Source organism: Pistacia vera, unplaced genomic scaffold (assembly GCF_008641045.1).
Source record: "Pistacia vera cultivar Batoury unplaced genomic scaffold, PisVer_v2 Contig430, whole genome shotgun sequence".
NCBI lineage: Eukaryota > Viridiplantae > Streptophyta > Magnoliopsida > Sapindales > Anacardiaceae > Pistacia > Pistacia vera.
Window position 1 is genome coordinate 2,453,546 of NW_022196258.1, and position 26,876 is coordinate 2,480,421.

The 26,876-nt window shown below is 37.1% G+C and overlaps 3 protein-coding genes across 3 annotated transcripts; 2 read left to right on the forward strand and 1 right to left on the reverse strand.

The window, feature by feature from the left end:
• LOC116143510 (pentatricopeptide repeat-containing protein At4g20740) lies at nt 1-6,008 on the forward strand. Its single transcript, XM_031428956.1, has 3 exons — nt 1-216; nt 1,392-2,584; nt 3,509-6,008. Exons 1-3 carry the CDS (start codon nt 120-122, stop codon nt 5,684-5,686), a joined length of 3,468 nt encoding a protein of 1,155 aa, XP_031284816.1. The 5' UTR covers nt 1-119; the 3' UTR covers nt 5,687-6,008.
• Nucleotides 6,009-7,193: 1,185 nt separating this feature from the next.
• On the reverse strand, nt 7,194-8,110 carry LOC116143622. Its single transcript, XM_031429083.1, has 2 exons — nt 7,784-8,110; nt 7,194-7,500 (listed from the first exon to the last, which is right to left on the reverse strand). Exons 1-2 carry the CDS (start codon nt 8,066-8,068, stop codon nt 7,339-7,341), a joined length of 447 nt encoding a protein of 148 aa, XP_031284943.1. The 5' UTR covers nt 8,069-8,110; the 3' UTR covers nt 7,194-7,338.
• Nucleotides 8,111-13,703: 5,593 nt separating this feature from the next.
• Nucleotides 13,704-17,218, forward strand: LOC116143561 (subtilisin-like protease SBT3.8). Its single transcript, XM_031429014.1, is given in 11 exon segments — nt 13,704-13,911; nt 14,044-14,135; nt 14,227-14,324; nt 14,401-14,556; nt 14,655-15,319; nt 15,393-15,478; nt 15,625-15,873; nt 15,963-16,077; nt 16,178-16,370; nt 16,458-16,795; nt 16,798-17,218. Coding segments are annotated over 11 exon segments (2,322 nt in total). The 5' UTR covers nt 13,704-13,809; the 3' UTR covers nt 17,026-17,218.
• Nucleotides 17,219-26,876: the final 9,658 nt, after the last annotated feature.

Consider the following 26,876-nt stretch of genomic DNA (forward strand, 5'->3'; position numbering starts at 1 on the left):
CTTTCACTGTTCGATTGAGGAATTCTCTGTTCTTTTTTTACATATTGAATTAGCAACCTCGCTTTCTTCGTGATTTGTTTTGGAAAGAACCAGATAGAGAGTTTTGCGGTTGTTTTGTGATGGGAAATTGGAGAAATCGACCCCCACGTAGATTTTTCAATCGACAAAGAGTTCCAAAGTCACCTCCTGAATATGAGAAAGTCCCTTCTTCTTCAGGTATATTTCTTGATGGATTTTAACTTTTAAGTTGAAAACATATCTTCTGGCTTGATTTTCTGATTGAATTTTTTTTTTTTTTTTTAATTTTTTTTTCTGTTATTGTATTGTGGTAATTTAATCGTTGCTGTGAAATTTCGAACTTAACATGGACTGAATTTTGGTAGGAGCGAATACTGAAGTAAAGAAAAAATCAATAATAAATAGATATAAAAGTAAGTGAAGAGAATTGGAAATATTCAATTGTTGGCTTGTTTTAAGTTTCGTATGGGGCAATTACTGATTACTCATTTGAGATTTTTGCTGTAATGGGCATTACTTGTACTGATTTTCGGATATAAAGATGAGTGTACTTTTAGTGCAGAGTGGTGTGAGTCTGTTTTTAGTAAATATGCAAGTTAATATCGTTCTTTAAAATTTTGATTTTGGTTCTAAGATTCCATATATGTGCAATTGTTATTTTATCTTATTTGTTGAGTTTGTATAACTTCTTTAGGTTTTAATTGTCACTGATTGTTTGGTGTTCATAAATGCTGGTAATTGTGTAGTTTTTGGCAAACATGGTTTGCTTTCAAAATAAGTTGAAACTACCGCATGCTAAAGTTAATTTGGCGATTTTGGGGTTTTTCTTTCTAGAAGTACAATAGGCATGGACAGGATAATATTCTAGATGAGCAACACATTCACCCCTTTCTCGTGCAGCAACTGTGTGAGACATAAAGGTTTTATGAATGATGGATTAGAATGTTACGTCTTGGTATTCTAACATTGTCACTTAAATACACAATTGGAAGGTTTATTAATAGATGATTTGACACTCTCAAATTGTGCAAACTGCACTTTGAACTCCCACTTTGACACACTTTATTTTTGAACATTAAGAGAACAATTTGTATCTTCTATTGCATCGTTTAGCTTATGTTGTCAGCTCAAGATAATGATGGTCTCCAGGATACTTCCCCTAAACTGTAATATTTGCACATCAGATTTGAATAAAGCATGAACGCCGCTTGGTGGTTTAATAGTAAAATAGTAATATATGTGGTTCTTTAAAATTATCTGTGCAATGGTTAAACATGATACTCTCTTTTTCCTGCGTGATCTTTATTTTCCTTAGAAAGGATAATGGATTTGTTTGAATTTTTGTTTCTACGTTAATGTTCTTCCTTTAACAGGGTATTTTGAAGATGGTATACCTTTGTGGGAAAAGAAATTTTGCTCTTTGATAGGGTCAGTACCCTGGCAGAAGGTTGTGCGTGCCAAGAAGTTTATGTACAGCAATAATGTACTTAATTGGGATGACTCAGCTGGCAAGGAGGCATTTCATAATGCAAAAAATCGCTTTTGGGCAGAGATCAATGGCTTCCCCTGTGACATCTCTCTCCCTGATCCAGATATTTATATTGATGAAATAAATTGGGATCCTGATATTGATCCTGAACTGATTAAGGACTTAGAATCTGTTTACTTTGCTCCTAATGATGGAGAAAACAATGGAAAGTTTGGACATAGAAACAAGAAGTCCAGAAATTTAACGGCTGTTGCTTCAAAAAGCTGTAATGGAAATTCTGAAATCATTGATAATCCATGGGAGAGTGACAACAATATGCAAGGTAGGGATACTTTGAAGGATGAAGCACAGGACGGGAACCAGTGGGATAATAGTAACAATAATTCGAAGAATATATATCAGGATGGCAATCCCTGGGAGAGAAGCTTTACTCAGGGTGATGAAGCTGTGAACGCTGAAGTACACGGCTGGAACCAGTGGGAAAATAATAACAATAATTCACTGAATCTAAATCATGATAATAATCCCTGGGACCACAGCTTTAATCAGTGCAATGAAGCTCTAAAGAGCAACGCATGGGGAAGTTGTGGCAATAAGTCTCGGGGTTGGGATCACGGGGTAAATCATGTCAAACAGTTTAGTAACTGGGATAACAGTGCCAGTTCCTGGGAGCATAGCTGTCAGGGTGTTTACCCTGTGACGGATAATAAAGTATGGGATGACATTGGGAATAATTCTGGGTGCTGGAATCAGCAGAAGTCTTGGAAGTTGAATAGTGGTGACAATCCTTTGGAGCACTGCTTTATTCAGAATGGCGGGCCTCCTAAAGATAGAGGACGGGGAGATTGTGGAGGCAATGCATGGGGTTGGAAACAACAAGACAATTATAGAAGTGCACCAAAACATTCAGAATTTGGAAGAAGTGGTGGGGGTTGGGGAGTCCAGAACAAGGGTTGTCGGAAGAGGGAAGGCTCTCATCTAACTAGTTACAAGAGCTATGGATATCAGCAGGGCTATAAGCAAACTGGTCAGTGCTGGAGGAAAAGAAATGCTAACAAGAGGGTCCAGTTCTGCACTTGAGTAGCCACTAGCCAGTGATGTAGTATAGGCCTTCTGTTTGCTGGCAAGTCATCCCATCAGCTTACCGATTGGGTGAGACTTGTTTATCTGTGGCTTGTGGCATTGGGTGAAAGCTTGTTTTGCGTACTGTTTTATGTTTTGTTTCTTTGCCTATAATGGAGGGTAATTATGTGCTTTTTGTATGCAAATTATTCTACGCCGGAGTATATAATACTACGGTATTGGGATAATGTTATCTTACATGTCAATCATTGGTTTGTTATATTGAAGAGGCAATGCAATGAATGACATGAGAGGATAACATAATCTCAGCAGCATAAGTCTTTCTCATATAGATGTATGCAATTCCCTTTTCAGTTGTGACTTTAGTGGGGCAAGTTCATGCTACCTCATTAAGCCATTGTATTAGTGAAACTTAATTCTTGGAAGAAACTGCATTCTGCCAAGTGCCAATACCACGGTACATATTGTAAAATTGAAGATTCAACAATAAAAAACTGCACCATAAAGCACATAAAACTACACTTAGTCGATTTACCCTTTTTATTTTCGGTAAACAAATTATAATCACTTGTATTTTTTCTGTCACCATAAAGAACATGAAACTGCACTTGGTTGTTTGCTTGGAATTGAAGATTCAACAATTAAAAAATCAGACACTCTCAAGAATGAAGTATCATTTCATTGTGTTGAAAATTGCCAGGTTCATTACTTGTCTTAATCTGATCAGAGCTTTACATAGTAGTTTAGGGATACTATTTTATTACTATTTCATTACTTCGTCTATGAGGTTTGGGAAAACTCAACTCATAGTGTCATTTTCCAAATTTTCTGGACCAAAGGGTAGTTTCCTCAAACATCAAGGACTAAAGGGAATTTCCCTACTGAGATACATAAACGAGTCGAGTTTTTGAAACAAAGGGCTGTGACTGTGACTGCCCAAAAATGCCGCCTCAACCGCCACTAAAACCCTACTTCTTCTACGGCCACCGGAAGCCCTCCCAAAACCGACCCACGGTATACGGCGGCCTATTCTCCAATCGTCAATCACTCAAAAAGCCAGACCCCACACCCCACCTCCCATCACAGCCTTTTAATATCCAGAAATGGGACCCACATTACCTCCCCTCCCAAGCTCATACTCGATCACCACCGTCCATGACACCTCTCTCCATCTCTGAACGCCTCTCCCCAATCGCCCGCTTCATCATCGACTCTTTTCGCAAGAATCAGTACCGCTGGGGCCCAGAAGTCGTGACTCAGCTTCAAAAACTCCGGCGCGTTACTCCGGACCTCGTGGCCGAGGTACTAAAAGTGGAAAATAACCCTGTACTGGCCTCCAAGTTCTTCCACTGGGCGGGGAAACAGAAGGGTTATAGACATACTTTCTCATCCTACAACGCCTTGGCTTATTGCTTGCACCGGAACAAGTTATTTCGCGCCGCGGATCAAGTCCCTGAATTGATGGAGGCTCAAGGTAAGCCGCCCACAGAAAAGCAGTTTGAGATTTTGATTAGAATGCATAGTGATTGTAATAGAGGGAATAGAGTTTATTATGTGTATCAAAAAATGAAGAAATTTGGAATTGTGCCTAGGGTTTTTTTGTATAATAAAATTATGGATGTCTTAGTTAGAACGAATTGTTTAGATTTGGCTTTATCGGTGTATGAGGATTTTAAAGGACATGGATTGGTTGAGGAGAGTATTACTTACATGATTTTGATTAAGGGATTGTGTAAGGCAGGGAGGGTTAGCGAGATGTTTGAGATTTTGGAGAAGATGAGGGGAAATTTGTGTAAACCGGATGTTTTTGCTTACACAGCAATGCTAAGGGTTTTGGTTTCGGAGGGGAATCTGGATGCATGTTGGAGGGTGTGGGAGGAAATGAGAAAAGATTTGGTTGAGCCGGATGTTATGGCGTATGTGACATTGATCACGGGCTTCTGCAAAGGAGGGAGAGTGGAGAGAGGGTATGAGTTGTTTAGAGAAATGAAGGAGAAGGGGGTTTTGATTGATAGGGCGATTTATGGAGTTTTGGTTGACGGGTTTGTGGGAAAGGGGAAGGTTGGGAAGGCATGTGATATGTTGAAGGATTTGGTGGATTCAGGGTACAGGACTGATTTGGGAATATATAATTCAATTATTGGAGGATTGTGTACAATTAAGCGGGTTGATAAGGCTTATAAGCTATTTGAAATTACAGTTCAAGATGGTCTTGAGCCAGACTTTTTGACTGTGAATCCCCTGTTGGTTTGTTATGCAGAAATGGGGAGGATGGATGATTTTTGTAAGTTGCTCATGCAAATGAAGAAATTGAGATTTTGTGTGGTTGATGATCTTGAGAAGTTTTTTGAGTTTATGGTTGGGAAGGAGGAAAGAATTAAGATGGCCTTGGAAGTGTTTGAAGAATTAAAAGGGAAAGGCTATGGTAGTGTTTCAATTTACAATATACTTATGGGGACTCTCCACAAGATTGGGGAGGTGAAAAAGGCATTATCACTCTTTGGTGAAATGAAAGATCTGAATCTTGAACTAAATCCATCAACTTATAGTATTGCAATTCAGTGCTTTGTTGAAAATGGAGATATCCAGGAGGCTTGTACGTGTCATAATAAAATAATTGAGATGTCTCATGTTCCTTCTGTTGGTGCTTATTCTTACTTAGCTAAAGGGCTTTGCAAAATTGGAGAGATTGATGCAGCTATGATGCTAGTTCGCGATTGTTTAGGCAATGTTACAAGTGGGCCCATGGAATTTAAGTACGCACTTACTATTATTCATATGTGTAGGTCAGGTGATGCGGAGAAGTTGATTGAAGTGCTAAACGAGATGATGCAGGAAGGTGGTGCCCTTGATGATGTTATATGTTCTGCTATAATCTATGGCATGTGCAAGTATGGAACATTGGAAGAGGCGAGGAAAGTTTTCACAAATTTGGGAGAGCGCAAACTTCTCACAGAAGCCAATACAATTGTTTATGATGAAATACTAATTGAACATATGAAGAAGAAGACAGCAGACTTGATCCTAGTAGGATTGAAGTTTTTTGGTCTGGAATCCAAGTTGAAAGCAAAGGGTAGTAGGCTGCTCTCAGGTTGAAATTATGAAGCCAGATTTGAATATTTCTAACCTGGTTATAAAATAAAACATTACCTGTTTGAGTAAATCCAACATTAAATTGGATTTGTGGTGGATATATAAGTAGATGTCTTTTATATGTTCTGCCAGCATCTCTGCAATGTGCAAGAACACAATATGGGAAAAGGCAAGAAAAGTTGTCACAAATTTGAGAGAGTGCTAACCTCAAAAGGTTGTCAATACAATTGTGTATGATGAATACTAGTTGAAATGCCATCAGGATTGAAGCTTTTCTCAGTGGAATTCAAGGGTGGAATGCTGCTGTAAAGCTTAAATTAGAAGCCAGCTACTGATATATTTTTCCTTTTCTGCTATATTCATTTAGGATAAGTTGATTTGTTAAGCACAGTACTTTCTGCATGTGACATCATCTTTACAGATAATGCTGTTACATTAATCAAGAACAGGTAGTCTGTTGCAGGGTTGTGTTTAAGGCCCCGCATCAACAAATTAATTATTTACCGGTCTTGGTTGATTGATGTACATGGACGGAAGACACACGAATACGTATACACCTAGCACTACCTCCCACAGACAGGTGAGTCTTGGATCCTTTGTGTGCTCACAACTTTTCAGGTCTCTCCGCGTACAACCTTAATCTTTTAGTTATAAAATTCTTCACCTAAAGCTTTACTTATTCTGGAATGCAGATCTTAAACAACATCATTGTTCTTGCTAGCAAATGAATTCAATCAGTACACGTTTTTGTAGCCAAGACATAGTAAATTCATCAGAGTGATTTTTGCTGCTGTCTTTTTTGATTCTGGAGATATGAGGCATGTTGAAGAAGGCCCAAGAGAACAAGCCTGCTTTGCTTTTGGTCGCCTATTGAGTTTGCTTCTGGTTGAGAAATGGAAGATGTACAAGTGTGTATCTATGATCAGAGACTTAAGCTTGAACCTAAAATTAGTGACTCGCTTTCAGCTAAGAACAAGTTGAGCTCCAGTTGTGCTGGTTTCACCTGTCGGGGTAGTGCATCTAATTCCAGAGAACAAGTTTTGAATAATTGAATTGTTGTTTGTTGGTGACATTAAAGAGTTTTTTTTTTTCCCTTGACATACTTCTCGGGTTTTCTAAAAAGGATTTGGGAGACTCAATTTCTTTTTTCAGTAAGTAATGTAACAAGTATTGACCTTAGCTCAACTTTGCTTAAGATTATCTTCATACAATGATTGAACCTAAACGAAAATCTCACACTTTTTCCACTGTCTGAAGATATCATAAACTGATTTAAATTAGAGCAGGAAGTTGATTAACTGCATCTGTTAACAAAATGTTTTTGACAGAGGCACAGAATCTCATCAGTATGCGTTGTGTTTGAAAATGGAAATTCATGTAAGATCATCAGATGCTCGTCAGCTGATAGCTCAAACAAAACAAGTAAGTGGTATTAATTCCAACAAAATATGGTGCTCCACAGGAAGTGTATCACTCTTTTGTTACAGTATTCTGTACTTGGAGTCTTGGATAAATATACAAGACCTTCCAGATTGATATGTAACTAGAACAAAATCCATATTTTTACATTAACAAAGTACTAAAACTGAAACAAGAAACTCAATGAATTTGAAGCTATGAATTAGGACTCCAGGAAAGAGATGTACAGATTAGGCTTAAGCTTCCCTTTTAGGACGATTTCGAGTGCGCGGAAGCACGGGTTCCTGTACCTTCTCCACAAATATTTTCACTTCATCTTCTTTGCTGTCACTGCCATCATCTCTGCCCTCTTCATCATCCTCTTCGTCCTCTTCCCTCATTGCTTCATTAATTATAAGCTAAACCATCAAACCATGGAAGTTAATATTATATCTTGAATTTGTGCCAATCAAAACATCAATTACAAAGTAGTTAATCCCAACCACCTCAAGCAAAGGCAAAATCTTTCAAATCATAACATACTAAATCAATCAACCCAGTTGATAAAATTACACTAAAATGAACTTTATAACATCAAAATTGAACACCATTTTTCAGATAGCCTCCAACTTCAACCACAGCCAACCAAATTAAAAAAAAAAAAAAAAAAAAAAAAACCAGTTACGAAGAAACTAAAAATACCTCTTCAAGAAACTTTTGGTCAAGTCTATCGGCGACTCGAAGTGAAGTAAAGACAGTGATAGCGAGGAGGGAGAGAGGGAGGACGAAAGCGAAGACATAGCTGCTAGTGCTGGGCCCTGCACGTGTCACCACCGTGAGGCCTCTGTTTCTAGGGGAGAAACGAGAGCCGAGACCCTGATAGAATGGCATGCGCGAAGGCCTGAAGTATGCACATGAGGATGAGGGTGTGGTAGGAAGAGACAGAGTTGGAGAAGAAAGTGAATTGGGGATGAGGAGACTGGCCATGTTTAGCAGCTTCCTAATATCTCCCAACACTGTTAGTGTTGGATTTTTTCTCGAAGTTGTTAAATAAAATAAGTTGTAATCCTCTAACAGCGACGAGAATTACAAGAAGACCCCTTATAGTTTGAAAAATTGCAAGTTAGTATGCTCTTCCTAGGGGTGAGCGGTTCCGGGTACCCTGCACTTTTCTGGGGAACCAGAACCGGAACCGCACAGTACAGGTTCCCAAAAAAAGGAACCAGAACCGGAACCTAAAATGCAGGTTCCAGTTCCTTTCCAGGGTACCCTGTAAAAAATAATTACCCCCCTATTAGTTTAAAAAATAACAAAAACACCTTATAAGTTTACAAATACACCCCTAACAAATTTTCGTTATTCATTCATTTGTGTCCAATGTAACTCATAACCTGTAATCTCTAAGCAACGCTTGAATTCAACCAATTCATCACAATTCACATAAAATTCGTCAATCAAAACCAAAACACAAACAATTATTCATCATAATTACATAAAATAACTTCCCCAAAATCATTTAAACAAACAACAATTCTTAATACTAATTACTAACATTGCCATTTGCCAGGGGTCTATTTGATAAGTAATAAATTATTAATGTTTATAAATTTATTAATTTAATGTTATAATGGTTAATGGGTATTTATAATATACCAAAATAAATTTAGTAAATTTAATATTAGAAACAAGTAATGTTATAATTAATAATGAATCATACTACATGTAAATGTAATGTTATAATTAATTAAGTGATCATACTACAATGTAATTGTAATGTTATAAAATTAAGTAATATATTATTTAATTATAATGTAATTTATAATTAATAAATTGTTAATCATTTATTAAGTATTATACATTGTTATAATAGAATGTTAAATAATTAAATAATCATACCATAAATTTATAATATAATGTTATAATTAATAAAATTATAAAATTCGATTAAATATTGTGCAAATTAGTAAATACTAATGTTTATAATATAATGTCATAATCAATTAAGTAATCATTTAATTATGAATGTATATTAATTATATGATCTACTATAATAGTATAATGTAATGTTAAATGAATTAAGTAATCATACTACAAAATCTATAATTTAATATTATAATAATTAAATTTCAAACATTATAATATAATTAATGTTTAAATGGAAGTTATAATTGATTAAGTAACATATTACAATATATAAAGTAATGTTATAATTATTAAATTTTTAATCGTTTAATTAAGTAATGTAATAGTATAGTAAATTACTAATGTTTATAATGTAATGTATAAATTCATAACTAATAAGTAATTATGTAATCATTAACTATATAATGCTAAATTAAATAAGTGATTATAATAAATGAATATAAATAATATTATAATTTAATTGAGTAATTATTTAACTATAATGTAATGCTTAATTAATGTTTTAAGGTAATGTTATAATTAATTAAATTTATTATCATTTAATAAGTATTGTGCTAATGTTATGTAGTAAATTAGTAATTACTAATATTTAAAATATAAATCATAACTCATAATCAATTAAGTAATTATTTAATTATGTAATGTATATTAATTATATGATCATACTATAATAGTATAATGTAATGTTATAATGAATTAAGTAATCATACTACAAATCTTAATTTAATATTATAATAATTAAATTTCAAATCATTTAATTAATATACTAATGTTATAATGGAATGATTAATTAAGTAATGTAATAGTATAGTAGATTACTAATGTTTATAATGTAATGTTATAAATTCATAACTAATTAAGTAATTATGTAATCATTTAACTATATAATGCTATAATTAAGTAAGTGATCATAATATAATGTAATATAATATATTATAATAATAGAGTAATTTTAACTATAATGTAATGCTTAATTAATGTTTATAAGGTAATGTTATAATTAATTAAATTTCTTATCATTTAATTAAGTAGTGGCTAATGTTATGTAGTAAATTAGTAATTACTAATGTTTAAAATTAATATCATAACTCATAATCAATTAAGTAATTATTAATTATGTAATGTTATATTAATTATATGATCATACTATAAATAGTATAATGTATATATAATGAATTAAGTAATCATACTAAAATCTATAATTTAATATTATAATTAATTAAATTCAAATCATTTAATAATATACTAATGTTTATAATGGAATGTTATAATGATTAAGTAATGATATTATAAATATATAAGGTAATGTTATCATTAATTAAATTTTTAATCGTTAATTATGTAATGTAATAGTATAGTAAATTACTAATTTTATAATGTATGTTATAAAAAAACTCATTAAGTAATATGTAATCATTTAACTATATAATGTTATAATTAAGTAAGTAATCATAAATAATGTAATATAATAATATATAATTAATGGGAATTATTAATTTAATGGAATGCTTAATTAATTGTTTATAATGAATAGTTTTTAAGATAATGTTATAATTAATTAAATATTCTATCATTCAATAAGTATTGTGCTAATGGTTATAGTAAATTAGTAATTCTAATGTTTAAAATATAATATCATAACTCAAATCAATTAAGTAATTATTTAATTAGTAATGTTATATAATTATATGATCATACATAATAGTATAATGTAATGTTATAATGAATTAAATAATCATACTATAAATCTATAATTTAATATTATAATTAATTAAATTTCAAATCATTTGATTAATATACTAATGTTTATAATAGAATGTTATAATTGATTAAGTAATTATATAAATATATAAGGTAATATTATATTAATTAAATTTTTAATCGTTTAATTAAGTAATGTAATATAGTAATTAGTAAATTAGTAAATACTAATGTTTATAATGTAATGTTATAAATCATAACTAATTATGTAATATGTAATCATTAACTAGTAATGCTATAATTAAGTAAGTGATCATAATATATAATGTAATATAAAATATTATAATTTAATTGAGTAATTTATTAACTATAATGTAATGTTTAATTAATGTTTATAATGAAATGTTTATAGGTAATGTTATAATTAATTAAATTCTTATCATTTAATAAGTATTGTGCTAATGTTATGTAGCAAATTAGTAATTACTATGTTTAAAACATAATATCAAACTCATAATCAATTAAGTATATTTAATTATGTAAGTTATTTAAATTAATAATCATACTATTTAATATATAGGTGATAACTATTAAATAATCATACTATAAATTTTTAAGTAATATATAATAATTAAAATTTAATCATTAATTAAGTTTGCACTAAGTTTATAATAAGTCAATTAATTAAGTAGTATCAATTTATGTAATGCATAATTAATTATACTATAAATCAATTAAGTAATGTATAAAATTATAATTAATTAAGTAATCATTTAACTATAATGTAATGTTATAATTGATTAATATGATATTTAACTAGTAATTAAATTTATTAAGTTTATCAATTTATCATATAATAATTAATTACTAATTTATTATAGATATACTTAGAATTGATAATAAAGTAAATAAATAAATATATTATTACTCAATCAATATACTATTTTATTCAAAATAATTCTTTTAATAACATTAAAATGTAAAACACTTTTAATTGATCATAATTCCAATTATTCACTTAATTGATCAAACTTATATTAATGTATTATAATATATTAAAGCTTTTAATATGGTGTAATTTATATGTAATGTATAATTGTATTCGTATATTTATTTAATTAGGTTATTCTAAAAATTTAACTTTTCTATTTAAATTTTTTTATATGTAAAATAATAGAAACCCCCCATTATTACATTTCACAAATATTTCATTAAGTCCAGGTTCCAAAATAGGTTCTAAACAGGTTCCAAAAACAGGTTCCAATATAGGTTCCAAACAGGTTCCAAATAGGTTTCAAAACAGGTTCCAAAACAGGTTCCAAACAGGTTCCAAACAGGTTCTAAAAAGGTTCCAAACAGGTTCCAAAACAGTTCCAAAACAGGTTCCAAACAGGTTCTAAACAGGTTCCAAACAGGTTCTAAACAGGGTACCCCCTACAGGTTCCAAACAGGGTACCTTTTTTACAGGTTCCGGTTCCGGTTCCTCCGGGGTAAGAAACGGAACCGGAACCGCACAGTAGCGGTTCCAAAAATTGGAACCGGACCTACCCGCACAGTGAGGTTCTGGGTAGGTTCCGGTTCAGTTCCGGTTCTTACCCCCGGTTCTGGTTCTACCCGTACCCGTGTCACCCCTGCTCTTCCATTACCATTACCATGTATGATTGCTGAGCTTTTGCAAAAGTCATTACACTGGTCCTTGTCAGATGATGTTAGAGTGCATACGTGGGTGGTTGTGTGTGTGGGGGGGGGGGGGGGGGGGGGGGGGGGGGGGGGTGTGGGGGGGTGGCGGTGATAAGAGGAGGTTGTGACCAAGATAACTTTGTTCATGTTGATGTTATCTCCGTTATATTTTGTGTAGGTCGAATATCATATTTTTCACATAATTTTTTACGTCAACGGAGAACTATAACCTTTTGTAAGATTATGCATATGAGAAACTATGATAGCCGACAACATGAATAGACGATCAAATAGCAAAAGACTTATTTTGATCAAGACCTCCTCACACACCATTCATAAATTGCTTTATATTATGAAGATGAAAAAAATTAAATATGCTTCTTATAATAATAATTGATTTTGTAAATATTTTTCTATGTTTACCATATTTGTTTATGCTGAATCAGAATACTTTATATTTATTTTCCCCTCTATTCACTTCAGCCACATTTTATGGATTAAACCTTAGCAATTTATTTAAACTGCAACTTTTTTTATTGAATTAATGGATAAATTAGAAGTATCCATGAGGGAAGATTCTTGATACCATTGAAGAATGCAATAAAAAGAGAGGTCATTGAATAGTAAAAGAGGAGGTGGGGAAACTGTTTTATTTGTATTGTTTTACCTTATTGACAGAAATAAACTGCCATCTTATATGGAATTGAGGATAAATTAGAAGTATCCATGTGGAAAGAGGAAGACCCTTGATACCAAAAATATAATTTACATTGTTGAAGAATGCAATCAAAAGCAAGAGGTCATTGAATCAGTAAAAAAGGAGGTCGGCAAACCTATTTTTACTTGTATTTGTTTTAGCTTATTGACAGGATACATTGTAGTTTTGCATTCAGAAATTTAACAGTTGGCTGGCTGGCTGTAATTTACAAAGGGACATCTCAAAAAATTATAACTGATAGTTTCCAGAGACCATAGACCTGGTCAAATTAGAACATCTCAAATCCCAGATTATACATTAACCTGCACATAAATTAATAAGAAGAAAAAATTGGTCTGCAAGACATCGATCAATAAAGTTGCGTCATGTAATGATGTGTATATGTTATACATCTCAGGATTGGATAAATGTACATACATCCGTTATATTGTAGATTCCACTCATAATAAGGTGATCCAACAAAAAATATTTTAAGAGTTAATCGTGGATTCCAAAGTGTACTCTGAATATGAAATTAGAGCTACACTATTTTCCGCAACATTGTGTTAGTTATAAATAACAGTTTGTGTTGTTTAACTTCCTTATAGTCGATGGCATTAAGCTTCCATATTCCTAGTGACTTCTAATTCTGAGTTCCTTTTATTCATAATTTGATCATCTCAAATTTTTGTCTTTGCCTTCTCTCAAAAAATACTTTTAAGCTAATATGAGTAACCGAATGGAGCCAGTTTTTGCTCTAGTTTCTACTGTTTTTGTTGTCATCATTATGCAGAGCCTTATGCTAACAAATGTTGAGGCAAAAAGCAATGTATGTAATATTTTTATGTATATATCAAACTGAACACAGTTTCTTATTTGTGTGTTTAGATCAAAATTAAGCTTTAAATCTCATGTTGGTAATCTTTTTTTTTTTTTTTTTTTTGGTCCTCTGTATATGCAGGTTCATATTGTTTATCTTGGAGAGAGGCAGCATGATGATCCCAAGGTAGTCACAGATTCACATCATGAATTGCTTGCCACCATTATTGGGAGGTATGAGATGAAGCTAGAATAACAACAGTTCATTGAAAATCCTATATGCTTGATTTATATATAAAGTTTTCGAGGGAATTTAATTCTGCAGTAAAGAAGAGGCCTCAAAATCGATGGTGTACAATTACAAACATGGCTTTTCTGGATTCGCAGCTAAGCTTACAGAATCTCAAGCACAAAGGCTTTCTGGTACTTGTTTGAACCATCAATGCTTTTGACTAGAAATTATATGACACTAAAATGTGCTTAAATTTTATCACTTTAGAGTTTCCTGGGGTGGTCCGAGTGATACCAAATAGCATTTTCAAGGTGCAGACCACAAGGAGTTGGGATTTCCTTGGCCTCTCTTCCCGTTCACCCTCTAATCTTCTTCACAATAGCAGCATGGGAGAGGGAGCTATCATAGGTGTCTTCGATACAGGTCCATGATCTCTCGATTAAATACTAATATTAAGTTTTGACATAATAGCTTAAGCTTATAGATAATTAAGACTCAAAAAATGTGGCATGATGAAACAGGAATATGGCCAGAGTCTAAAGCTTTCTGTGATGAAGGACTTGGGCCGATCCCATCTCATTGGAAGGGTACTTGTGAATCAGGGGACCAATTCAATGCCACAACTCACTGCAACAGAAAAATCATTGGAGCCCGTTGGTTTGTGGATGGATATCTCGCTGAGAATGGACAACTAAACACAACTGACAATGAGGAATACTACTCCCCAAGAGATGCAAATGGGCATGGCTCACACACATCTAGCACAGCAGCTGGCTCTTTTGTGCCCAATGTTAGCTACAAAGGCCTTGGTTATGGCACAGTAAGAGGCGGTGCACCACGTGCTCGCCTAGCCATGTACAAAGTCTGCTGGCAGGGTGGACAATGTGCATCTGCTGATATACTGAAAGCCTTTGATGAGGCCATATATGATGGTGTTGATGTGATATCAATTTCAATTGCTTCCGGGATGCCTGGGTTTGCTGAAGTTGATGAAAGAAATGGCATTGCTACTGGTTCCTTCCATGCTGTTGCCAAGGGCATAACTGTTGTCTGTGCAGCTTCAAATGATGGGCCCGTTGCTCAGACAGTGCAGAACACAGCACCATGGATTGTAACGGTTGCAGCAAGTAGCACTGATCGGGCATTTTTTACTCACATAACACTTGGGAACAATAGAACTATACTGGTATACATTGTCTTCTTTACTATGGCAACTGTCGTTATCAAGTTACTAATTTTTATTGCTACAAACTTGGTAGGGTCGATCCATTTTTACTGGAAAGGAGACTGCTTTTACAGAAATAGTATACCCAGAAACCACAGGACTCAATCCCACCTCTGCAGCGTAAGTCATATATATACAATTTACATGATATTGAATTCTCTCTGGTGCGTTCTTGTTAATAATTTTAAGTATAACTCACATGTTACGTAGGCTTAAGTTTAAAATTGAAGCGTAATTCACTTGGATCTTCCTTTATCATCTTGTAGTGAGATCAAAGATGCATCATTTAATGCTACTATGGTAGCTGGGAAAGTGGTATTATTATATGTGTCAACAATTCCTAGATACACTGGCACAAAAAATCCAATAGTAGTCTTGCAAGAATCAGGAGCTGTTGGCGTGATTATTGTCAGAACTCAATTTGATATATCGATCTCATGTTACAAGGACTTGGCCTGCGCTATAGTCGACTTAGAAGTTGGAAATCAGATTCTCATGTACATCCGTTCTACCAGGTACCCACATCACATGTTTCATCTTTTTATTCTGACTTGATTTGTCCTATCAATTCACTGAATATCTAGGGTAATTTGCAATGCTGTAGGTCCCCTGTAGTGAAGTTGAGCCCTTCTAAAACATTTGTAGGAAAGCCTCTTTCAGCTAAGGTGGCCATTTTCTCATCAAGGGGACCTAGCTCCATTTCACCAGCAATCCTCAAGGTACATTCTTTGATTTGAAGGGGAAGCTTTCTTGATAATTATTTATGGTGTACAAGTGCATCGTTGGAATCTTTCTGAGACTGCCTTGGTGTGGTCACAGCCAGATATTGCTGCCCCTGGAGTGAATATACTAGCAGCAGTTGCTCCCCATGATCAGTTTAACGACAATGGATTCAATGTGCTCTCTGGAACTTCAATGGCAACTCCTCATGTCGCGGGCATTGTGGCACTTCTCAAAGCATCTCACCACGATTGGTCTCCAGCAGCCATCAAATCAGCACTTGTCACAACTGGTATTTATTCCATGTCTACTCCTATTCAGACAAAAAATCAATTGAAATAGTTGATCATTTTAAACATGTTTACCAATTGTAATGCAGCATGGAAGAATAGTCCTTCAGGTTCTCCTACTTTTGCCGAGGGACTTCCCCACAACATTGCTAATCCATTTGATATAGGCGGCGGCATTGTGAATCCGAATGAGGCAGCAGACCCTGGTCTGGTATATGACATGAGCACTGCAGATTACATGCTTTACCTCTGTGCCACGGGTTACAACAACTCTGCCATCTCTTGGCTTGCAGGCCAAGCAACAATCTGTCCTAGTATAAAACCTTCAATTCTAGATGTAAATGTTCCTTCAATAACCATACCAAATCTTAGGGATTCCGTTACCCTCACCAGAACTGTAACAAATGTTGGAGCCTCTCAGATTGCAACTATACAGCAGTTATTGAACCTCCATTCGGCATTAAGGTATCAGTAACACCTCAAGTCTTGCACTTCAAGCCTACAGCAAAGAAGATCTCTTACCAGGTTACCGTCTTCACATCCCACAAGGTGAACACAGGATTCTATTTTGGCAGCCTTACTTGGACTGACGGAGTTCATGCTGTGAGAATTCCGTTATCCGTTAGAACACAAATCCTGGCACCTTCTCACGAATAATTAACTGAGTCATAGGTATGCAAGAGATCATGTTTCAGTTAATTTCTTCCCTGTTTTTGTTTGTAATTCAGTAGAGGTTCGTGTATTATGTAAACAGGTGTTAGTCCTGTATTGTAAGTCATGTCATCTGTACGAGAAAATGATTTGCAATTTATGCATGAAAATAATAAATATATAATTTCTTTCGTTCTCACACAACTAGTCAAAATACAATGATAAAGTCAAAAGGTCGGAAAGGTGAGGCACTTGAGTGTATATGATGACTTTAAACAAACAATTGAACAAACAAGTGTTGTGTGTGATTTTGCCAGAAAGCTGGCAAATCTTAGAAGCTTGCAAAGCTATAGTTCGCCTCAAATTCAGCTCAATCTAGGACATGTTCCACTCAGAATCAGTACGATCCAGCTTAAGCTCACCATGAGCGACCAATCCTATCAGTTATTTGGTAGATTAAGGATAAGCTTCAATCTCGAATATTTCGAAAGAGATAAGATTAACACTTCTGAATCACGGGATTACATATAAAATCTAATCGCAATCCTGAACTTATCTCTCTTTCTTTTATTTAAAACTTATATAAATATCTCCTCAAACTATGAGAAAGGGGTTAGCAAATTAGTATAGACACTTTCATATAATCTCTTGTAAGTTCTCATAGTAACAAGTTTGAATTATTAATTTTATATATAGTATTTATTCTAAATTTTTTAGTTGTTAGTGACTTAGTGCTGCTGCATTGGTAGTTCTTCCAATAGCTTGCTTTTAAGAATTTGTAAATGTCAACTACATTATCTTAGTTCTTCCCTTAAAGATCGACAAGGGTAATACTTGGTTACATACAGTACTTGAAAAATACCCTTCCTCAACAGGAGATCAGCTAACAAGAAGCGTAACCTTTTGTTATCAACCGTAAAAATCTGTGACAACTTGTTCTTAGCTGCTCTGAACTATGAAGAAAGTTATCAATTCCTGTCAAAAGCAATCAGTTAAGGAATTAGGATTTATTTTATTATCAAATTATTTATTACTGATTATTAGGTTAATATAATTTCATTATTTTATTTATTTTCTGTCAATTAATTTATATTTGTTAAACCGATTAACAATTTGAACCAGGGTTCGTATCTTTGAACGTGAAGTTTTGATGCTTTGTTTTGTTTCTTCAACTCCCATGCACATTGTTGATACTCGATTTTGACACCAACTAATCTCACGTGGGAAATGCTGAGCTGACTTATAAGACACGTGTGTATATGGGGATATTGGATTGAGTAAGAGATGAAGAACAATGTTTAAAGTGGTTCGGATGATTAAACAAGCGAATCCTACGTCCACTGATATTGTATTAATATATAACATCGGGTCGCGTTCAGCGAGCTGATTTGCAGCTTTGAGGATACAAGTGAATACAAGAGAGAGAGAAAATATGCTATTCCATAGTGAAATTAGCTAATCCCACAAACAGGAGGAGAGCCCTCTATTTATAGTGGGATGAATTAAGGCAATGATTACTGAATCCGTAAAATGAGGGTAGATACCGTGCAAATCCTTCTTTGCGTCCCGTTGCTCACCTGCTCGAGTGATTTCCTCAGTTTGTGCAGGGATTGGACACGTGGGCCGTTTCCAGCCTTTTGCCAATCTGGCGCACACCCACTGCACTGGCAGGAGCATGCCGCTCACGTCAACATGCGATATGGCTGCGTTTGAATGGCTGCATAACCTACCTAAGCCCTGACCGCCTAAGCTGACAAAGCTCGACGTCAGCCCTACTTTTTCAGGCATAACAGAAGTTCCCTAGTTTTTAAGGTTTCAGAATCGAACCTTGAAAACTACACAATTATGCCTTGATTTGATGTGCGTCGAATGGACACTGGCCGATCCGACCTAGTTGCAAAGAGGCCGCGGAAACATTCCCATGTAGGCAACCTGAAATGATCTTCCTTAAGGTTCACGACCTGTTCTAGATCTTATTCAGTGTCATAACGATGATTCTGGTCTTCGACCGAGGTTTTTGACCTGATTACACGGCGAATTTTTTGTTAAAAGCAAAGTCACATCGCTTCGCAATTGGCACGCGACAAAGGCAAAGAGTCACGTCGCTTCATGACTGACACGACGAAGAGTGTTTAATGTAATGACCTCTTCAGATGTTATCCGTTGCACTTTTGTAGCTGGTGCATTAATGAAATACCTTTTGCACTAACAAACGTATCCTATGCGCAATAAGTGCCAGCCATGCACATTAAATGCGAGCTATGCTGAAACGACATTCCCTATCAGAACATTAAATGCGAATGTGGGCGCATTTAATGTGGAAGAGGGAAACGAGCAGTCGCTTGAGTGTTTCAACGGAAAGGAATGATGATTTGGTTTCTCGAAGCGTGACGGTCACTCTTCCTTGCTGATTAGCGACATGTGGTCACGATCAACGGTGAGATATGTTTTCTGCTGAAATGTCGTTTGACTTCAGGAAAACAAAGTGCCACTTCCTTTACTATAAAACCTCAGGCTCACCTCAGGTAATGCTACAATACTCATCTCTTCAGAGAAAGCAATAAACTTTTGTGAGCCTTGGTTTTCTGTCTTTCAGATTGGTGCACGCTTAACACTCAGAGTAGGAGGATCAATCTTCATACTCAAGAGGTAAGAATGGTTCCTCTACCATTTTATTTCTTATTTATTTCTGGTAGTTGCCATGCAGTGACAGTGTTTGCCGGTAGCTGATCGAAGATAAAATCTTCTCCTAGGGTCTGAGCCATTGGGGGTGGCTCTAAAGATTCTTTTAGGGTTTTTCTAGGGTTTAAGGGAGGAAGCATTTGTTTTTTCCTCCATGTCATCGTACGAAACAGTGTACGATGACTGAGTGACTCCTGCCTATCGCTTTTTTCAGATCGCAGAAGAATGGACCCTTCAACGACCAGGACAGATGAGGGAACCAGCTCGTCGGTGCAGGATGCTCCAATGGGTCCCCCTCAGGAGATTCTATCGGCAATCACTGCCAAGGAGATTCATAAGGTGGTAGACCAATACGCTCTCAGCGTAGAGGTCTTCCAGCATAGGACGTACACAGCTCGGAATACGCCAGAAGGAATGGCTGCAATCTCCAAGAATATTTTCAAGAGTGAAGGGTTGATCCCTTTTCACCATTTCGTTAGGTCGGTCCTTGATCACTTCGCGATCGCACTGTTATAGCTTACGCCGAATGCATATATGATAACTGTGGCTATGTATATCGCATGCGACGAAAATAGTTTAGGCGAGCTAATCATGCTAGAGCTCGGTTGCTTGTACATCCTAAAGAAGAGTAAGGACAAGGATTCCTTCTACCTCTCGAAGCGACCTATAATTGAAGCGGTAATACATAGCTACCCCGGCAATGTTGGGGCGTACGAGACGAAGTTTTTCTTCTTTCGATATGATGGCATTTGCCAATTTAACGAGCCGAGTAGGTTCTCATTTCTTTGAGTTCGCGAATTTCCTTTTTAGTATTCGCTAATCAGTTTTTTGTTTCTTTACGGTTAACAAGATGACCAGGTTATCAGCTCTCGAGGATCCTGACAAAATCACTGCTTTCGGCTTTTTGCCCGAAGTGAGTCACGACGCGAGACTGCTCATGACAACTGCGAACTTGCGAAAGTACGGTTTCTTTAATCCCGAAGCGACCTTAGAGACCACATCGAGTAAAAACTGTAACCTTAGCCTATTTTTTAACTTTGCATGCAGCGAATTGTTTTGCTAACGATGTTAACATGCAGCAAACTATTTTGCTAATGATGTTCACATGCGTAACCATGCCTCCCAAAGTGCCCAAATCATCGCGACCAAGGCAGTTCACCTTCCCCCGAGCAGGCATAACCGGACCAGCTGGAGTGGCTCCCAACGATCCCCCCATCGGAAGGACACTAGCAGGTGCTCCGGTCCGACCTGCGGGCACTCCCCAACCTTTGGTTGTTCGCCTGAAGCAAAAGACTATGGCCCAAAAGTCCGAGAAGCAAAAGCAACTTCGGGTCAAAGAGTCAGAATCTGAGCCGGAAGGCCTGGGCATTCAGCTTGAGAGGTCGTAGCCTTACCAAACGTTTCGCTCGGGACGGCCTTCCAGGGGCGCGACCGGCATTTTCATTGCCCGAGAGGGTCTGCGGATGAGATAAAGGGAGGCCGCAAGTCATGGGAGGAGGTCAGGCAAAGGACCCAAAGAGGAAACTCCACCTGTTGTGGGCACGGGCACGCCTATGCTAGATTCGATAGGCCAACTCCCAGATCACCCACAGTTGGTGGTTTTCACCCTACTAGAATGCGGGCTCGCGGAGGCGTTCGAGCAATTCATGGCCTCTAACCCTATGGACCTGATGTCCACATCCTTCCAGAACTTGAGTCAGGTAAAACGAGTTGTCCTCGGTGAGGACTTCTTTATACTTGCTTTTTCAGTAGAAAGGAAACAAACTCTTTATTCTCTTCGATACGCAGGCCCTGCTCTCCATGCACCTAGCCTAGCAGAAGGCCCAACTGGGGGCTGTTGAGGGGCTAGTTGAGCTAAGATAAGAGAATGTGCGACTTAAACAAGACTTAGAAGCCACACAAGCAGAGAAAGACTTGTCCACCGTTCAGGCAAACCAGTACTTGTCTGAAAGCAATGCTGCTCTTCGTACGGTGGATTTTCAGAAGGTCGAGTTGGAGAAGCGAGGAGAGAAAGTAAAGGAGCTCCAAAGGACAGTGGCCAAAGTCACCAAAGAGGTTGGCGAGAAAGAAAAAGAGCTACAAACGAACTCCGAGCAGGCCTTGCGAGCAAAGAGGGAAAGAGCGGAGTTGTGGGAGACCACCAAAAAGCAAAGGTGGGCACTTGAGGCCGAACTCCAATTCACCTAAGGTCGGGTCACTTCGTTGATCACAGAGATGTAGCAGCAAGAATTGGAGATTGAAAGGAGGGTTACCGAGTGGACAATCCAGTCCATCTATGCCCTTCGGCCGAAGAACCCAAGATCGATCTGTCCGACCTCCCCGAAGAGTACTAGAGCACCCTCAACTCCATGGCACGGGCTGAGGACGAGGAAGCAGCTTGAGGACCTGACCCAGAAGAGGAGCATCCAGATCATGTCCTAGAGGAGCCCGCGCCTGGGCAGGTGATTGGTGACCAGCCTGAAGATTTTGAGGTCGCACCTCCGGGACCTCGGGATGAGGATCACTGATCGTTCCTGCTTTTGTACCGCTTTCCCTTTGCTTGCTTACATGTACTTTTTTTTTTCAATATTTAATAAATAAAGACCTCGCTTTCTTAATTACTCGCGAGTACTTATAATTTTTCGTACCCCACAATCTTACACATGAGGTCGCATTCTAACTGTTTACAATAACATTCACACAAGTAATGTCTATGCGAACAGAGTCATATACATGCGGAAAAAAGTGATTTACAAAAGAACTTATATTATTTACAAAGTCTTGATAGAAGTAAAATCTTTACAAGGGAAAAGTGAGTTCGAAATTACTGATAATATAGGTGGAGATGTTCAGCATTCCAAGCTCGCGGTACTTCGGAACCGTTCAGCCTTTTGAGGTGATAAGTCCCTGGTCTTATCACTTTGGCGATGTGGTATGGGCCTTCCCAATTCGGTCCCAAGACTCTCGCACTTGGTTCTCTTGTACCGAGAAGAACTTCTTTCAGGACGAGGTCGCCGACCTAGAAGTCTCTTCTCCTAACCTTAGAGTCGAAGAACTTTTTCGTGCACTGTTGATAGTCTGCTATTCTTAGCTGAGCCTTGTTACAATGTTCTTAAACTAAATCCAGACTTGCGCGCATAAGCGCCTCATTATCTGTTTCATTGAACAGGTCTCTCCAAAGTAAACCAGTTCCTACCTCCATAGGGATCATCGCCTCGCAGCCATATGCTAGCGAGAATGGTGTTTCTAAGGTAGAGTTTCTCGAAGTTGTCCTATATGCCCATAGAACTTCAAGGAGGTCGTCGGCCCAGTTCCCCTTGGCTGCACCAAGTTTGGCCTTCAGAGTGTGCTTGATGATTTTGTTGACAGCTTCAACCTGACGATTTGCTTGCAGTCTTACGACTGAGGCAAATTTCTTATGGATACCCAGCTCATCGCAAAACTACTTGAATTCCTCGTTATTGAACTGCTTCCCATTATCAGAGATGGGGCTATGAGGAATCCCGTAGCGGTACATAACGTTCTTGAAGACGAATTCTTTGAGCTTTTTGGTGGTGATCACGGCTAATGGCTCTGCTTCGACCCACTTGGTAAAGTAGTCTACCACGACCACTGCATACTTGACTCCCTCTTTACCAACTGGCATGGGTCCAATGAGATCGATTCCCCACATGGAGAATGACCAGGGGTTGGTCATGGTTATCAACTGGTGGGAAGGAGCTCACGGTATGTTCGTGAACCACTGGCACTTGTCATACTTTTTAATAAAGTTGTAGGTGTCTTCTTGGATCAGGGGCCAGTAATACCCTTGACGAACAACTTTGTTGGTGAGGGATCGTGCGGCCATGTGATTATCACAAATCCCTTCATGTATCTCTCTCATGATATAGTCTACTTCCTCATCGGTTACACATCGGAGGAGAGGGGTGTTGAACCCTCGCTTGTATAGTTGATCTCCTATAAGTGTGTAACGAGCAGCTCTAGTTCGCAAGGTTCTTACCTCGATCTTGTCGTTGGGCAAGGTCCCATCTTGGAGATACTGAATGATAGGGGTCATCTAGGAAACTGATTCGGTCACATTCATGGCCTATTCAGGCGAACTGATGCTAGGGGCCTCTATGAACCGAACAGGAATGCTCTCTAGCGCATTCGAGTCTAGCGATGAGGCTATCTTTGCCAAGGCATCTGATGCGACTAAATCAACCTTAGCAAGTGCACTAGTCGTGTTCAGGTAATAAAGTGATGAGTTTGAGTATCGTCCCACAGAGATCAAAGCGAATATTTGTAATTACCTAAAACTACTTACACTTTATTTGAGAAAACGAAATCTTAGAGTGTAAAAGTAACGGATTAAAAATAACTAAATTAAACAAATAAATAATGTGATGAACTTTGCAATATTAATGAAGTTAGGGTATAGATTTCCCCCTAATTATGCTTGACAACTACTCTTAATACCTGTTTGTGCTATGAATTGGTAGGATTCTTCTAAGGCCAATTATCATTATTCAGGCATAATATTCAACTTAATATAGATCCATATTCGGTTACTCTAAAATTTAGAAGCATAAATTCATCAATCCCTTACGGCTAATTCGCCCTATTCAGTTATGAATTAGATGGACCACAAATTAATCCTAGAATCTCTATTCGATTCATTCTAGTTTTAATATGTTGTGCAATGTTATTCCCATAGAACAATTATGAATATGAATTAAGCAATAAACACTAACTTCTCTATTCGAAACATCATCAAGATAATTGAATCAATCCAACATTCATAAAGCATTAAACCTAAACTCTTACACAAATTCATAAACATAAATCTGGTATTAAGAATGAAAATTGTTCAAAACATAATTAGGGTTTCATCCTTCCCTAACAAAAGAGATTTACTCCATCCTAAGAAAAAAGAAATAAATAGAGAAGAAAGAAAACATAATTAGACTTGAAAATTAATAAAAATCAAACTCTTAAATCTGATCTTCAGTCTTCAAGCCCCAAGAATGCGTCTTCTCCTTCAAAAATATGCAAAATTCATCCCTTGACAACTAATCTCAATTATACTTAAATACCCAAAAGAGTCCTAAGTGAAAAAGAAAAGAAAAACTGATAAAAATGCCCTAATAGTTTCCGCCACAACCCTGGCCTTGGCCAAATTTAAGTCACCACAGCCTAGGCCGTGGTGCTTCCTGGTCTCTTTGTTTTCTCTTTGTTCCATCACCATGGCCATGGTGAACTACCAAGGCATGGCCATGGCCTTCAAGACTAGAGTGTAATCTCAACTTCTTCAAGCTTTAAGTTCCAATTTCATTCTAATACTCCAATCTACTCAATCAAAGCCTAAAAAAAAACACAAAAGTTATCCAAATCAATAGGTAACCATTCATATCTCAAACTTAACAAAAACAAAGGAAACAAATGAGAAGTTAACTAAACTAACATCAAAACAACCCTAAAAACACTCAAATTATGCAACTTATCAGCATCTGCGACAGAATTGCTATCTCTGGGGATCTGCATGATTGTGAAGTGCTTAAATGGCTTGAGTGCAGCCTTAGCTTTCTTCAAATAGCCGATCATGTTTTCTTTCTTGGCCTAATACTCCCCCAAAATTTGGTTGACAACCAGCATGGAGTCGTTATGGATGCTGATCGCGGTTGATCTCATTTCTTTTGCCAACTGCAATCCAGCGAGCAGAGCTTCATACTCGGCCTCATTGTTGGTCGCTTTGAACCCGAAACGGAGAATGCCATGGATACGAGTCCTTTCAGGACTTAGAAGGAGAAGGCCTACCCCAGCCCTTTTTCTGTTCGATGATCCATCGATGTATAGACTCCAGGTTGACAAATTTTGGACAGTTTCGTGGGTGACTTCGCTGGCTTGTTGTTTGGATTCCTTGATAGGATGATATGAGCATTCTGAGATGAAATCGGCAACAGCTTGCCCTTTGATGGTTGCTTTCAGTCTGTACTACAGATCAAACTGACTTAGCTCCATGGCCCACCTGAGTAACTTACCCGAAGCCTCTGGTTTCTGAAGGACTTGCTTGAGTGGATAACTGGTTAATGCATAGATTGTGTGGGCGTGGAAGTAGGGTCACAACTTTCTGGAGGCGATCAACAAGGCATAAGCTAATCACTCTATTTCTGGATACCGTATCTTGGCATCCAACAGACGCTTGCTCGCATAATATACTAGCCATTGAATCTTGCTCTCTTCCTGAACTAAAGCTGTACTGGCCGCGTATTGAGAGACGGACAGATACAGGAGGAGAATTTCTTGCGGGAGAGGGTTGGACAGAAGAGATGGTTTTTCGAGGTGTCTTTTAATGCTCTGGAATGCCTATTCGCACTCGCGAGTCCACTCAAACGTCTTATTGGCCCTGAGTATATTAAAGAATGGCAGGCAACGATATGTTGCCCTCGATATGAAGCGACTGAGTGTCGTTATTCTCCCATTGAGACTCTGGACCTGCTTTCGGTTGGTCGGGCTTTTCATGTCAAGGAGAGCTTGGATTTTCTCGAGATTGATCTCTGTTCCCCTCTGGTTAACCATGTACCCTAGAAATTTTCCTAAGGAAACTCCGAATGAACATTTGAGATGGTTGAGCTTCATTCTGTACATCCGCAGTATGCCGAACATCTCAGCGAGATGTGTTACATGATCAGAAGCGACATAGGATTTGACCAGCATGTCATCAACATAGACTTCCATCGATTTCTTGATCTGCTCAGAAAACATCTGGTTAACCAATCGCTAGTAAGTTGCTCCAGTATTTTTTAGGCCAAAGGGCATAACCTTGTAGCAATATAGCCCCCGATCTGTAACAAAGGAGGTATGCTCTTCGTCCGACGCATACATTAGAATCTGATTGTATCCCGAGTATGTATCCATAAAACTCAGCAGCTCGTGCCCGGAGGTGACATCAACGAGCTGGTCGATCATTGGCAGGGGAAAGCTATTTTTCGGTCAAGCTTTGTTGAGGTTGGTGAAGTCAACGCACGTCCGTCATTTGCCGTTAGGCTTCTTTACCAAAACTGAGTTGGCAACCCAGCTCAGGTAGAGTGCCTCCCGGATGGATACATTCAAAAAGAGATTATCTACCTCCACCTTCAAGACAACATATCGCTCCGAATCCATTGCTCTTCTCTTTTGGCGGACTGGCTTGGCCTCACTATCGATGTTTAGGGCAT

Coding starts and splice junctions, on each gene's coding strand:
- LOC116143510 (XM_031428956.1), top strand. CDS start 120: ATGGGAAATTGGAGAAATCGACCCCCACGTAGATTTTTCAATCGACAA. Junction 217..1,391: donor GAAAGTCCCTTCTTCTTCAG/GTATATTTCTTG, acceptor TTCCTTTAACAG/GGTATTTTGAAGATGGTATA. Junction 2,585..3,508: donor AGAGGGTCCAGTTCTGCACT/TGAGTAGCCACT, acceptor TTTGAAACAAAG/GGCTGTGACTGTGACTGCCC.
- LOC116143622 (XM_031429083.1), bottom strand. CDS start 8,068: ATGGCCAGTCTCCTCATCCCCAATTCACTTTCTTCTCCAACTCTGTCT. Junction 7,501..7,783: donor ACCAAAAGTTTCTTGAAGAG/GTATTTTTAGTT, acceptor TTGATGGTTTAG/CTTATAATTAATGAAGCAAT.